General features: G+C 39.2%; 1 protein-coding gene across 1 annotated transcript in view; it reads right to left on the bottom strand.

Annotated features, from left to right (window-relative positions):
* Positions 1 to 16,483, bottom strand: part of LOC106882527 (uncharacterized) — a 103,264-nt gene that overhangs the window by 11,111 nt on the left and 75,670 nt on the right. Inside the window, exons 36-38 of the mRNA XM_089347808.1 lie at positions 11,573 to 11,696; positions 9,183 to 9,327; positions 2,945 to 3,008 (exon numbers count right to left, since the gene is read on the bottom strand). Coding sequence (XP_089203934.1) covers positions 2,945 to 3,008; positions 9,183 to 9,327; positions 11,573 to 11,696 — 333 coding nt within the window. The remainder of the gene's footprint in view (positions 1 to 2,944; positions 3,009 to 9,182; positions 9,328 to 11,572; positions 11,697 to 16,483) is intronic.

The following is a 16,483-nucleotide window of genomic DNA, read 5'->3' as shown; positions in this document are numbered from 1 at the left end:
AGAAAATATGTACAGTCAAGAGGTTAGCTGTCCTGCTGATGAGAATATCTCCTTGAAAATCAAAATTAAAGAAGATAACTATGGACAACTGCTTCAAAACCTCCAGCTTTTATATCCGGATCACAAATTCACATTTATACCAATAATAATTGAAGCATTTGGATTTGTAAGTAAATGCCTAACTGTTTGTCTGGATAAGCATGGATTTTCAGTAAAAGAAATCAACTATCTGATTCACACATTACAAATACAATCTGTAAGTGGAACAGTAAAATTATGCAAGACTTTTCTTAGGTTTAAAATGCGATATTGCTTTTGTTATCTACATGCTAAATATGGTGCTTTGTATCTTTGTTAGAAACCAGCTCCTTCTTCAGAGGAATAATTTAAATGATTAAATACAGAAGAGACATACATACATACATACATACATACATGTCACACTTGCATCCTCGTTACACAAGAAAAGCCATTGCCAAGAAGACTTACTGAAATGATTCCTGATTGTTTCCATGTGATGCCCTTATATGACTTTTAAGCCCGGCCAAGCTTTTATACATTTTATTATATACTAGACAACTGTGCTGGCTGGCAGGAGAAACAGGTGCCACCATATGCACTCCCTTAAAATGTCTTTTTAGATCTCCAACTGAGAGGTACACCCTTCCACATTTTATACACGTTCTGTTATGAATTTTAATAGTCACATCATTGTTTATCATGGGTCGATTTCTATGAGAATTTTGATGGCTCACCAGGCCTGCATGACTCAAACACCTCCGCCCACAAACCACACATATAGAAAGCAACACTCTCACTTTCCACAGGTTCCCCTTTCTAAGCCCCCTCTCAATTCTCTCATACTTCACTCTCTCCCTCTCAAACCTTAAACAACCATCATGCACTATCTTCTTCCATCCATCACGGTCTTGTGCCTCCCTCTCACAATTACATACATACATGCATACATACATACATGCATGCATACATACACACACACATACACACACACACATACATACATACATACATACATACATACATACATACATACATACATGAGCAAGGTTGTTGCCAGTGCCGCTGGACTAGCTCCTGTGCAGGTGGCATGTAAAAAAACACCATTTTGAGTGTGGCTGTTGCCAGTACCGTGTGACTGGCCCTTGTGCTAGTGGCACGTAAAAGCACCCACTACACTCTTGGAGTGGTTGGCGTTAGGAAGGGCATACAACTGTAGAAACTCTGCTAGATCAGATTGGAGCCTGGTGCAGCCTTCTGGTTCACCAGACCTCAGTCAAATTGTCCAACCCATGCTAGTGTGGAAAACGGACGTTAAATGATGATGATGATGATAATTACTATAGAGCCTTGAATACTCAGAAGTGATGAAATAGTAACTTATCAGCCTTTGAGGCTGTCACCTAATTATATGACTGTTTCCTCATTGACACTTGCAATGATAAAAGAGAAGCTAGTTGTTTGTTGTAACAAATTTCAATAGCTTATGTGTCAAATATTCCTAATATTATTGTAAAAATACAAGAAAAATAATAATTAGTAATCAATGCAATCTTTTGTATCGTACTCTTTACTCTTTTACTCTTTTACTTGTTTCAGTCTTTTGACTGTGGCCATGCTGGAGCACTGCCTTTATAGTCGAGCAAATCGACCCCAGAGCTTATTCTTCGTAAGCCTAGTACTTATTCTACCGTTCCCTTTTGCCGAACTGCTAAGTTACAGGGACATAAACACACCACCATCAGTTGTCAAGCGATGTTGGGGGGACAAACACAGACACACACACAAACATATACACACACATACATATATATATACATATATACGACGGGCTTCCAAATCTACTCACGAGGCTTTGGTCGGCCTGAGGCTATAGTAGAAGACACTTGCCTAAGATGCCACGCAGTGTGACTGAACCCGGAACCATGTGGTTGGTAAGCAAGCTACTTACTACACAGCCACTCCTACGCCCATGTAAATAATTAAGTTGAAAAATGTATGATGCTTTGTTTTATTCTTATATGTTGATTGTATTCATGTTTGAAGTTATCTGTCAATAGACATGGTTCCAGGTTCAGTCCCACTGCATGGCACCTTGGGCAAGTGTCTTCTACTATAGCCTCGGGCCGTCCAAAGCCTTGTGAGTGTAGACAGAAACTGAAACAAGGTGGCGAGCTGGCAGAAACGTTAGCACGCCGGGTGAAATGCTTTGCAGTATTTCGTCTGCCGTTATGTTCTGAGTTCAAATTCCGCCGAGGTCGACTTTGCCTTTCATCCTTTCAGGGTCGATAAATTAAGTACCAGTTACACACTGGGGTCAATCTAATCGACTTAATCCCTTTGTCTGTCCTTGTTTGTCCCCTCTGTGTTTAGCCCCTTGTGGGCAATAAAGAAATAAGAAACTGAAAGAAGCCAGTTGTACATATGTATATACATATGTATGTGAGTGTATATATGTCTGTGTGTCTGTGTTTGTCCCCTCACCACATCGCTTGACAATCGATGCTGGTATGTTTATGTCCCTGTAACCTAGCGGTTTGGCAAATGAGACCGATAGAAAAAGTACTAGGCTTACAAAGAATAAGTCCTGGGGGTCGATTTGCTCGACTGTAAAGGCGGTGCTCCAGCATGACCACAGTCAAATGACTGAAACAAGTAAAAGAGTAAAAGAGATATTTATGATTTCTTATTGAGTGGAAAGGAGGGACAAATGTGATCTTTGAGACCCATGTTTCTCAAAAAAAACAAAAAAATACATTAACAATGTTAGTGAAGTAGGATCACTATCAACAGCGAAGGTCATGACTTTAGCGTGATGGTAGCTTATCCATTATTTTATAGTTTTTCAAAATATAAATGAGTCTAGAAAAATATTAATTTTGAAGATCAGAGAAAAAAGAGGTAAACGAAACTGCGAAATACTTACACTTGTGCAACTCTGATGTAATTGTTTGTGAAGTTAACTGCCAGAGTAATGAGAGCTGGAAGACCTGACAATAATATTTACAGAAACGAATATGAATCTTTAGATATTAATTAACATTTGAAATCATAAATACATGATATGTGAATTGATTTAGTTTAGTATGTTTTTGTCCAGAAAATTGTCTAGTTATAGGCGTAGGAGTGGCTGTGTGGTAAGTAACTTGCTTACCAACCACTTGTTTCCGGGTTCAGTCCCACTGCGTGGCACCTTGGGCAAGTGTCTTCTACTATAGCCTCGGGCCGACCAAAGCCTTGTGAGTGGATTTGGTAGACGGAAACATGACAGAAGCCCGTCATATATATGTATATGTATATATATGTATGTGTGTTTGTGTGTCTGTCTTTGCTCCCCCACCATCGCTTGACAACCAATGCTGGTGTGTTTACGTCCCCGTAACTTAGCGGTTCGGCAAAAGTGACCGATAGAATAAGTACTAGGCTTACAAAGAATAAGTTCTGGGGTCAATTTGCTCGAGTAAAGGCGGTGCTCCAGCATGGCCACCCTCAAATGACTGAAACAAGTAAAAGAGTAGTTCAAAAGGAATCAATATTTTATTTCCTACCACACACAATTCACTTCTTGCCATTTACTTCTTTAGTTTCTAGAAATAGCTACGACTAATATACTATTTCGATCCTATCAATTATATGTTTCAGAGGGCTGCAAAAAGTGAAAAATCATGGAAGTTCTGGACACCGGTAAGAAGACAGAATGACATGGATGACAACAGGAATTCACCCTCCTCGACTATTATTTGGTGAAAGTGCATAACGGGTAACTATTGGGTTCCTTCTGGAGACAAGATGAGACAGAAGTAGCAGGACAGTCATCTTTTCACTCAGGATTTAACGCTCCTGGTTTTGTAAACTTGGATTTTACTGTGAAACAGATCTGTAATCTAAGTTTGGGTTGTTTTAAGCAACAAAATTTTAATTTCTAGTTTCAAAAGTATCTTTAAAGATGGTAGGATCGATAATGGTGTAGAGCAGTGGTTCCCAAATTTTTTCAGACTGCCACCCCCTTGGCACCCATACCACATTCCTAGTGTCTCTCCCCAACACTCACCACCGCAAACACAAACCTCTTTCAGCTACAAATTCAAAACAAGTGTATTTCACAAATAAACTTAACCCATTGCTTTGTTGCTTTTACAACATGAAAGAGTAAATTTACATCTCACTTGTAAATACCGTAAATCCTTGAGTATAATCCGCACCTTTTTCCCAAAATTTAAAGGTCAAATTTTCTAATGCGTACTATATACGAGGATAAAAATGAAACATATTTTCTAAGCAAAATTTTCTAAGTGATAAATATGTAAAGGCAATTTACTTAATAATTATTTTTCACTGACGTTATTACAGTTATTTCTTTATTTTCTGCAAACAAAGTGCACAAAAATCTACATGTTTGCATTATGTTATATATACAATAATAATAAAGGACACTACCGTATATATGTTTACAAACCAAGGATGTTATATAGACCTCCTTGACTCAAGTTAGAGAAGGGGTGTGTATTATATACAAGGCTTAGGTTTTTCAGAGGTACAGTCCCCTAGAAATCCCCTGCGTGTTATACTCAAGGGCAGACTATACTCGAAGATTTACGGTACTTTATTTTCATATTTTTAATGCGATGGATATATATTGTGCAGGGATACTAGCTTCTCAACATCTGGCTGAAAGGTCCTAAAACGTAGTCGTAGGTCATCACATTTAATAATTTTCAGTCTGCACTGAAGCTCTACTCTACAAAATATGATGTTGGGATAGCAATAGAGTACATTTTGGCTTTGTTCTTCAGTGCAGGGTAGCAGTCAAGAATGTGTTTTTGTAATCAAAATTCTTGATGTGATTTTTTAAACTTTGGCTTCAGCTCAGTGTCATCATCATCATCATCATCATCATTTAACATCCGCTTTCCATGCTAGCATGGGTTGGACGATTTGACTGGGGACTGGTGAACCAGATGGCTACACCAGACTCCAGTCTGATCTGGCAGAGTTTCTACAGCTGGATACCCTTCCTAACGCCAACCACTCCGAGAGTGTAGTGGGTGCTTTTTACATACCACCGGCACGAGGGCCAGTCCGGTGGTACTGGCAATGGCCATACTCAAATGGTGTTTTTTACATGCCACCTGCACAGGAGCCAGTCCAATGTTTTGTTCACATGCCACCAGCTCAAGTGCCAGTAAAGCGAAGCTGGAAAAGATCGTGCTCAAATGGTGCTTTTTACGTACCACTGGCACAGAAGCAAGACCACTGCTCTGGCAGTGATCCTGCTCGGATGGTGCTGTTAGCGCTCCACTGGCACGGGTGCCAGTCATCGAATTTGGTTCAGTTTCGATCTCACTTGCCCCAACAGGTCTTCGCAAGCTGAGTTTAGTGCCCAATGAAGGAAGGTTGGCATGGGTGCCAGTCAACGAATTTGGTTCAATTTTCAATTTCGATTTCACTTGCCTCAACAGGTCTTGTCATTTAACTTTAAGTGAAACCAGCTCTTCCTCCACTATTCTTGTTTCCTCGTTGCTGATATCTTGGTAATGTAACTAAAAGTAGTATCCTGAAACCTATCAGACATGTCTCAGTACAGCTCATCCAGGTGTGAACAATCTACTTGAATGCCATCTTCTGGTGTGCACTTTTCCTTCTCCAATTCAGAGAGGCTCCGAAACTGGAGGCTTATGTTACATTTGAATTGTTGGTTTTACTTTGATAAGGTTTAACCTAATTTCCTTGCAGTTGCAAGTTAACTTCATTGAACTTTGTGAATATATCTGCCATATAAGCAATGCCATACTTGATATTTCTTGGTTCATCACAAAGAACAGAATAAGACAGTTCTATATTTAAGAGATGAGGAATTATGTACATTATTTACATTATTTACATTTGATAGATATTTGTCAACAACAAACAAGATGAGGACAAATATCCATCAAATGTAAATGATGTAAATAATCTAAATAATGAACAGAATAAGAGTCTCAACAACTGAATGCAACAACTGTTTTAAAAAGGGAATAGAAACTTCCAGGCAGTTTCCCTTTGACAGCCATTGAATTTCTGTGTGCAACAACAAATGTTCATCATCATCATCATCATCATCATTTAACGTCTGCTTTCCATGCTAGCATGGGTTGGATGATTTGACTGAGGACTGGCAAATCAGATGGCTGCACCAGGCTCCAATCTGATTTGGCAGAATTTCTACAGCTGGATGCCCTTCCTAACACCAACCACTCCGAGAGTGTAGTGGGTGCTTTTACGTGCCACTGGCACGAAGGCCAGTCAGGCGGTACTGGCAATGACCATGCTCAAAATTGGTGTATTTTATGTGCCACCTGCACAGGAGCCAGTCCAGCGGCACTGGCAACGACCTTGCTCGAATGTCTTTTCACGTGCCACCGGCACAAGTGCCAGGAAGGCGACGCTGGTAACGATCACGCTCAAATGGTGCTATTTACGTGCCACTGGCACGGAAGCCAGACAGCTGCTCTGGCAACGATCACGCTTGGATGGTGCTCTTAGCGCTCCACTGGTACAAGTGCCATCACGATTTCGCTTTCACTTGTCCCAACGGGTCTTTGCAAGCCGAGTTTAGTGTCCAGTGAAGGAGACGTTGGCATGGGTGCCAGTCGTCGAATTTAGTTCGATTTCGATTTCACTTGCCTCAACAGGTCTTCGCAAGCGAAATTTAGTGTCCAATGAAGGAAAGGTACGTATAAGTGGGCTGACTACATCCCTGAAAGAGGCCTTGGATTATGGTCTCACTTGGCTTGCTGGATCTTCTCATGCACAGCATATTTCCAAAGGTCTCGGTCACAAGTCATTGCCTCGGTGAGGCCTAATGTTCGAAGGTTGTGCTTCACCACCTCATCCCAGGTCTTCCTGGGTCTACCTCTTCCACAGGTTCCCTCAACCAAATCTTTATCATTGTCAGTACAGAGGAGTTGAAACTGAGGAATTGTAAGCATGTGTGTTCATTTTATTAACTGCTGTGATAACAGTGCTCATTGATTTGTTATTGCAGCCAGATGTTGCCTGAAGATTGTAGAGTGTGCACTAAACATGCTAGGTATAACTTTTACAATAAACTGATAAAGCTGCAATGACAACCTACCATCGATGGTGTCCCTTCTATTGCTCAAACACAAAATATTGATTCCTCTTGTGTATCTGTTTCTAGTTGTCTTACAAATTATTACTCTTGAACAAAACATTAATCTTTGACGAAGCAAACATAAGCAAGAAATATACTTTTACTGCTTGGCAAGGAGAACTAATCTAACTGCAAGCTAAGTTTGGAGGTTCTAAGTAGGTTGCACTATTAATTTTCAATGCTATAATATTCCACATTTTGAAACATTTGTAGTATGCATTGTTAGAGAAAAAATTTCATACATCCATTTCATTTTGATTTTCACAATTAAAATCTGGAAACCCTACCACCAAAAAATGATAGCCTTTTGAAAAATTTTTTCTGAAAGAATACGAATTATAAATTTTCAAAATGTTGAAAAAATACATGATGAAAAAATGTCATATGTTCAGTGTTGTATGCTTTTTGTCTTTTTGGGAAATTCTCTTGTGAATTTTATGACCAGCTTTATTAGAGAACTTTTGTTTTTTTAAAATTTATTTTGCCGCCTTACTGGCATTTGTGCCGGTGGCACGTGAAAAGACATTCGAGCAAGGTCGCTGCCAGGGCCGCTGGACTGGCTCCCGTGCAGGTGGCACGTAAAATACACCATTTTGAGCGTGGCCGTTGCCAGTACCACCTGACTGGCCTTCGTACCGGTGGCACATAAAAGCACCCACTACACTCTCAGAGTGGTTGGCGTTAGGAAGGGCATCCAGCTGTAGAAACTCTGCCAAATCAGATTGGAGCCTGGTGTAGCCATCTGGTTCACCAGTCCTCAGTCAAATCGTCCAACCCATGCTAGCATGGAAAGCGGACGTTAAACGATGATGATGATGTTCTTTAAGTTAGTTTTACTAAACACTATTTTTTAAACTTGAGTGTACCATTGAAAAATAGATACTAGCAATGCCATCCATAACTCCCTTATTGCCCTATTTTATTCCAGCGCCCACCCCACCAGATCTTTCCACTGTCTCTGGATCTTTCCACTGCCTCAAGGGGATGGTACCACCTACTTTTGGAACCACTGAAGGGGATTCGTGATATAGAGCACCTTCCTGAGATATTTTACAGCAGTGATTGATTGTCAATACTTTCTGCAACATCAGAACAGAATAACAAGATCGAGAAAAATAAATTGAACTCTTACTAGGCAACATTCACTGAGATAATGTCAAAGAACATGGTTTACAATGTTTAGTTAGTGTCCCGAGTTCAAATCCCATCAAAGTTAACTTTTTCTTCAACATTTTTGGTTCAATGAAATGAATACAAATGAGTGATATTCTGGGTTTGAATCATTCAAGTGAACTTTTTCCCATCAACTAACATTCAAGTACAAATATTAAACACAAAGAAATGTGTGTGTGTGTGCGTGTGTGTGTGTGCGTGTGTGAGATAGAGAGATGGTGTGTGTGCGTGAGAGAGAGAGAGATGGTGTATGTGTGTGTGTGTGTGTGAGAGAGAGAGAGAGATGGTGTGTGTGTGTATGTGAGAGAGAGAGAGATGGTGTATGTGTGTGTGTGTGTGTGAGAGAGAGATGGTGTGTGTGAGAGAGAGAGATGGTGCATGTATGTGTGTGTGTGAGAGAGAGACAAAGAGAGATGGTGTATATGTGTGTGTGAGAGAGAAAGAGAGAGCGAGGGATGGTGTGTGTGTATGTGTGTGTGAGAGAGATGGTGTATGTGTGTGTGAGAGAGAGAGATGGTGTGTGTGTGTGTGAGAGAGAGAGATGGTGTGTGTGTGTGTGAGAGAGAGAGAGAGAGAGAGATGGTGTATGTGTGTGTGTGAGAGAGAGATGGTGTATGTGTGTGAGAGAGAGATGGTGTGTGTGTGTGTGTGAGAGAGAGAGAGAGAGAGAGAGAGATGGTGTATGTGTGTGTGTGTGTGAGAGAGAGAGAGAGAGAGAGAGAGAGAGAGAGAGAGAGAGAGATAGAGAAAGAGAGAGATGGTGTATGTGTGTGTGTGTGAGAGAGAGAGAGATAAAGTGTCCTGAAGATAGAAAACTGAAGATAGAAATTATACTTACCCCAGGCCAAAATTGAACTCACGATCATAAAATATTTTTCGTAGCTTTCCCCTTCAGTAACCAAAACTATATAAGCATGAAAAACTTTGATACCCATCCACATGACAGTTGCTATAAGGGAGTAGTGTAACAGAGCAGCCACTGCCTTGAATGACAACAACAACAATAAAAGTTTTTAACATTGACATGTTTGGCTTCAAATATATATATTGCATTTGAGGGGTAGGGGTGGAGGTGGAGTCAACTATATTGATATCAGTATTAGTTTTATATTTTATAGTCTTGAATCCAGAAAGTCGAAAATTAAAAGAGAACCTTCTGAAATTTCATCACAGAACATGGGAACACATATTTCAGTACAGCAAAGATGATATCATTCCGTTAATGTGGGAATGCAAGTTGCCCTCGTTTAAATTTTTGAATTTGAATTTCAAAAATTTTGAATTTCTATGTTTCACTTTTCATTTTGTACTCGACAAAAACAGGCAAGCTGTCGAAAATATTGTTCAAACAAATAAAATATCTATTGTAATTGTATTGTGCTCTTCGTATTGTCTAATTACCTTTGTGAGGAGTTACGTTAATCCTTTTAAACTTATAATGGTGATAACAACAACAACAACAACAACAACAATAGTAATGATAATTTCAAATTTTGGTACAAGGCCCCAAAGAGATGAAGGCAAGATTGATCTCAGCAGATTTAAACTCAGAATGTAAGGATGGATGAAACCTTGGAAATTTTGGTCTCACTGATGGCTTTCACATCCAAACCCAGTTATCTGAGGCCATTGAGCAGGCAACTCTGCTTCCAGAATGACCCCAATCCACATGCATTTATACATTCCATTCTCGGGGCCACCGTGTTGGCTAAAAGATAATGAGGAGAAAAGGAAACAGACTACTTAACTATTTCGTGGTACCAGTAACCAAATGACTTGGTCTCCATAGGCTTTTGAGCTTCCTTAGGGAAATCCTTTAGAAGCCTACAGTTGGCCCTTTCATTTGGACTTCACAGAACATCAGGGAAATCCTCCCTCAGTATTTTGTATGTCACCAAGTCCAATTTTATTATTTTCAAATTTTGTGGCTCTTTAGAAGTGCTGGTCATGATAACTTATCCCTCTATTTCAGCATTTTCCTTATGTGCTATAAAGAGCATCAGCCTTTTGTTTGTATTCCTAACCACCAAAATGTTTGGACTGGAGATGTTTTGTTTATATTGTGTTTGTGTATCAGTCTACTGTGTTTTTTTTTTTCAGTTGAGATGTGTATTATTGTTGCTGGTGGTGGTGGTGGTGGATTTGTCATGGACTTGTCCAATATGGATGTGGTTTCCATGATGTCACAGTTGTGTGGCTTGTTCGGTGCTGATGCATCTTTTAAAAACTTCTATGTCTATTTTTTTTATATGCTAGGTTGCCTCATAAGATGGTATTCCATATTGGGAATATCTGATGCAGGAGGAAGTTGAAGTATGTTTGCGTGTGTCTAACTCCATGTGTTTGAAAAAGCTGGAGAGCGAGGGAAAGTAACAACGATGTAGTTTGGTTGAATATTTTCCTATGGTGTGGGGCAAGAGGTTAGTCAACTACATCATCCCCAATATTTGACTGGTATGCTATTTATGAACCCTGGAGGGATGAAAAGAATCAATTTGCATTTCATCCTTCCGGGGTTGATAAATTTAAGTTCCAGTCAAGTGGTGAAGTCAATGTAATCTTTGAAAATTTCTGGCTTTGTACCAAAATTTGAAACAACAACAACAATAAATATTTGCTGTCCTATTAGATAGAATGGTTTAAAGAGATACAACAAATTTCAAAGAATGTTGAATAGGAACCTAACAGAGACATGTTGAAGGGCTACATAGAGGTGAGGGTAAGATGGAGAACATGAAACAAAATGCAATTCCACAAGTTAAAAAAGGATCATTTATTACATGGTATTTCCAATTATAAAAATGGATGTCATCATTTGACAATAAATGAAAGAACACAAGGATGATCAATGCAAACATTAACCCTTTTGATGCCAACCTGGCTGAAACCACCTCTGGCTGTAGTGCAAATGTCTTGTTTTCAAAAGTTCTGAATTAAAATTTTCCAACACACCTTAGTCACAAATTATGTTCCTAACACTAGCTTAATGATAACTAAGTTATTTTACTAGATTCTTTGTTAAATTTAGAATTAATTGAAAGAAACGTGGAGCATCTCAGTAGAAATATGGTAACAACAGGGTTAAATGTAACATTCAGGATGTAAATTTAACATTTATTGATACAATTTTGAATTTTGATGGATTAAATCTATTTGAAGTAAAAGACTGTTGAACATGATATTTAATATAAGAAAAATATCTACTTGCTAAAATATGCTTCCACTTACCTTACAAGCAGCTGTTGTTTTTAAGGCATAAGGCTGCATCCCAATGAGGAAGATGATATTAACAACAGCTAATGAAATGCACAGGCTTATCAAAATCTTTGATGCCAAACATCTCCGCAGCTTTCTGAATAACAGAAAAAGAAATGAAAATATACACACACACACAAAAGTGGTGAGCTGGCAGAAATGTTAGCACACCGGGCAAAATACTTAGCGGTATTTCATCTCTCTTTACGTACTGAGTTCAAATTCTGTCAAGGTCAAGTTTGCCTTTCATCCTTTCGGGGTCAATAAATTAAGTAATATAATATTAATAACCTATAAAGATCTAAACTTGCTAGCCACTCTATTATTATGATTATTATTATTAATAATATTAAGGATACTTATTTAAATTTATATATTACTAGTTCACGTTAGGTTCATTTTTGAATGATGTGTAATGTGATGAATATTTCAGAAATAGATGCCATAGTGTTAGGTCCATCTGATGAGCTAAAGTATGTTTTACATACAGAAAGTGAAATCAATTGATCCTGGAATATACATTACTTACTTTTGTATTCAATGTAAGGTAAGCCTATTTCTGTTATGTTTATAGCATCATCATCATCCTCCTCCTCATCATCATCATCATCTTTCTTTAATGTCCGCTTTCCATGCTAGCATGGGTTGGACGATTTGACTGAGGACTGGTGAACCGGATGGCTGCACCAGGCTCCAATCTGGTCTGGCAGAGTTTCTACAGCTGTATGCCCTTCCTAACGCCAACCACTCCGAGAGTGTAGTGGGTGCTTTTACGTGCCACTGGTACGAGGGCCAGTCACACGGTACTGGCAACGGCCACACTCAAAATGGTGTTTTTTATGTGCCAGTCCAGCGGCACTGGCAACGACCTCGCTCAAATGATTTTCTAACGTGCCACCATCACAAGTGCCAGTAAGGCGACGCTGGTAACAATCACACTCAAATGGTACTATTTATGGGCCACTGGCACGGAAGCCAGACAGCTGCTCTGGCAATGATCACGCTCGGACAGTGTTATTAGTGCTCCACTGGCACAGGTGCCAGTCATCGAATATGGTTGAATTACGATTTCGATTTCACTTGACCCAACAGTTCTTCGCAAGCAGAGTTTAGAGTCCAATGAAGGAAAGGTTGGCATGGGTGCCAGTTGTCGAATTTGGTTCGATTTCGATTCCACCATGTGTATTTTTATAGTGAGCAAATTGTGGTTTCAGAAAGATATCTCTGTTATGCAAGTGATATTTTAATACCCTTCTGTATTTGTGTGTGTGTGTGTGTGTGTGTGTGTGTGTGCGTGTGTGCGTGTGTATATATATATATGTATATATATATATATGTAAGGGAACGACCGTGCGAACTCAAAAAGGAGAAATGGTGACGAATGGAAAAACAGAGGACTCCTTTTATTTAAACGCGTCACACGGTCGAACACAAAATAGATATATATCGAAGATGATGATATGTTATGATATGTTATGCGACGATAACATAGATGACCAGTAATGAAAGACCACAACCGTATTAGATGAATAACAGAGATATTTATTGTAGCGTTAAAGATGTATGTCTGTGTGAGAGTGTGAATGCGACATATAATAATATAATCAAAGACAGGCCGTCATACAAAGAAAAGTGTGTATGTGAGTGATACATGTGTGTATGAGAAATATTACAGCAGAGAAAAAGAGAGTCAATAACACGTGAACAATTATACCAGTTCTTGGGTACACAATAATATGAATCTGTATGTGAAGTGAGTTGGCTGAGTTTGGCAGAGCTGATCACTAGTTGTGATGTCGTGGCATCGATGCCGGGCCGTGATTCTTGTTATACAGATGTTCGTCGCTGGCTGAGAACTCTTGTCTGTTTATTTACCGTGGTGAAGCTGAGTCACCTAACAGAATCGAAGAGAGAGATGTGCCGCGGAGGTTTGGTTTGGTGTACATAGTAAGTCATGTTGACGCTGGTGGTGTAGAGGCTGTTTGGTAGTAATCGTGTTGGTCATGACGATGATGCTGGATAGTAGTCGTAGACTCTTGTTGCTGATGTGGCGACGGCGGTGGTCATCGTTGGCTGGACGAAGCTGTTGAAGTGGTCGCTGGAACTGCTGCTGCTGTCGTGTGGTACACGGAACAGTTCTCAAAGAGAAACTGGACCGAGACAAATTTGGCCGCTGAGTTAAAGCTATTTATAACAAACTATTGGCTCACCAGATGGTAGAAATATACTCTATCACATGACCTTATTAGGGGCCGTGATTGGTCAGTTTGCGTTCTGGCGGGAACGGTTCGAAGAAGTTGCCGATTCGAATAATAATCAGTCACGTGATGACAAGGAATGGGTTCTCTACTACGCTCGCATTTATTTATATTTAAATGAGAAGATTGTATGTAATGGCGATAGTAGTTTTGTATCTAATGGCGATAGGTAGTTTCACTACATATATATATATGGTTAGTAGAGTTAGCAGTTGGAATAACCATCTAAGGGATAAGAATATCCATTTAACTACAGGTATAAATTACCTATGTTAACCCTGGGCATACATATGCAAACATATTATGCTTATAGGATATAGGCAATGACAAAAAGAAACTTGAGTTTATCAGGAATCAAGTTTAAATTCAGCAGAAAATGGAGAAATATTGAGCAACAACAATTGACTAACATCGATTTTCTCCTTTTTAATAGAAGTTTTTGTATTAAAAAGTAATAATCGATGTTAGTCAATTGTTGTTGATAAATATTTCTCCATCATTTTCTTGATTTAAATTTATATGTATATATCGAAGCCTTGATCATTGAAAATCGTCTCTGATGGTCAGGTCACATCTGTCGGATGAATGAACACCGCCTTCCTAAGATCTGTCTCTATGGTGAACTGTCTGAAGCAAAACGTCCTCGTGGAGCCCCCTTGAGGCAGAACAAGGACCAACTCAAATCAACCTTAAAAAGCACCAACATCGACCCCGCACACTGGGAAGATATCTCGGCAAATAGACCCTTCTGGAGACACATCATTAAAATGGGTTCAGTGGACTTCGAGAAAGCCTGAGTCGCAAGAGCTGAACTCAAGAGATGGAAGAGAAAGCAGCGCCTTCTCCTTCCCAAACCAGCCCCTTCTATCCCTTGTCTACAACGTCCCCGTATGTTTCATGCAACCCTTGGATTGCGGAGCCATCTGCGGTTCAAACATCCAGGAAAGTGAACTGGATTGCAAGCTCAGAAACACGAGAGGCAACCAACAACAACAAACAATATATATATATATATATATATATAATAATAAATAGAAGTGGGCCTAACACAGTATATTGATTAGGGGCTGAGAGATGAAAAAGCAGTCCTGTTCTATTTTGTAAAGGAATAAAAGACATTGGGATTGGGATGAAATTTTTTCAACCACCCTGTCTTCTTCAGCAGCCTTTTGGTAATTAACAAGAAACTTCATGCAATTCTGGAAATATAGTTTATACAATTATGGTGTAGTTATTGCCCCCTGAGAGGGGGATTTTGTTGTGGCTCACAGTCTTTTAACCATTGATTTTTGTGAGTTTTGTTTATTTTTCTGATGTGTGTTTTTATCTTTGTGGGGAATTTGCATTTACCAGTGGTAGTCATGATGGGACGAAATAAACACGTGAGTAATTGTGTCTTCAGGTAACTGTCAAGTCACTTATCTCAGTGAAGGAACAGTCAACAAAAACTTTTCTGTAGGTTCAAGTTGTCAAATGGGGGCATTAAGGTCAGCAACTTTGGTCTAATCTTAGAATGTTGAAGGATGAGGCTACAAAGTACCAAGTCTTGGTCTGACAGAAGGATTATTTCAACTCTGATATGATGAAGAATGATAGCATGATTAATCAACAGTTGATCCAAGACACTTTCTTTCTCCTTTGTATGTATGTATGTATATAAATAATACAAAATGGGACAAGAATGCAAAACATCCAAACAGTTAGGTGATACAAGAAAGGGAAACAAAACATCCAGATAGACGATACAAAAAAAAACACGGACAGGTCATTCGGAGTTTTCTTACCTCAGTCGAGATCCAGATTATCTTTGCAATTTCGGCTGGTTATTCTTGATATTGCTCCAATCTGGCCAGCCCCAAGGAAAAACTAAGCTAAGAGCATTAGATTCCTTGGAAGAAAGCAGCGAATGTATACAAAAACAAGGACGGAAAAAACGAACAATGTTGCACAAAAACAATAAAAATAACAGGACATAACAACAGGTGTCTTTTGACTAAGGACGAATTAAATTAAGCTGGCGTGTGTGGAAATAAAGCCTTATGACAGGGATACAAGATTTCACAGGCACAGGGAGGTATATCGATGTTGCACGCACAACGGCCAGCCAAGAAAGAAAGATCAGGCTTGGCCAAACACTGGTCATGTGGGAAGAGAAGAGAGAGAGGTAGAGGCAGAGGGTCAAAAGAATTAAGGAGGAGCAAGAAAAAATGACAGGGACACAGTGAAGTGAAAAGTGGAGGGAAAGTGAGCAAGAAGAGAATGTATGTATGTATGTATGTAAGTATGTATTCAGTTTTATTTCAAGATTTCTTGCCAATAGAGAGAGTTGGTTTCTAACCTAGATCCAAAGCCCCTTCAGTGGAATTTCAACATCAACAACAGGGTATTTTTGTTTATATGTATGTATGTATGTATGTATGTATGCATGTTTGTATGTATGTCATTATTCAGTTCTATTTCAAGATTCCCTGCCAATAGAGAAAGAGCCAGGTTCTGACCTTGATTCAAGGCTTGTATGTAATAATAATAATAATGAAATGATTGTGTATAGTCCTCAGGTGCACTATGACTCATCAAAGGTGCATGTACAGTACATAGAATTATGTACAAAAGTCAGGAAAGTGAA

The sequence above is a fragment of the Octopus bimaculoides genome, chromosome 2, assembly GCF_046866305.1.
Source record: "Octopus bimaculoides isolate indiv1 chromosome 2, ASM4686630v1, whole genome shotgun sequence".
NCBI classification, from domain to species: domain Eukaryota; kingdom Metazoa; phylum Mollusca; class Cephalopoda; order Octopoda; family Octopodidae; genus Octopus; species Octopus bimaculoides.
The sequence above is the reverse complement of the archived record's forward strand: the minus strand, read 5'-3'. Positions and strand labels throughout refer to the sequence as shown.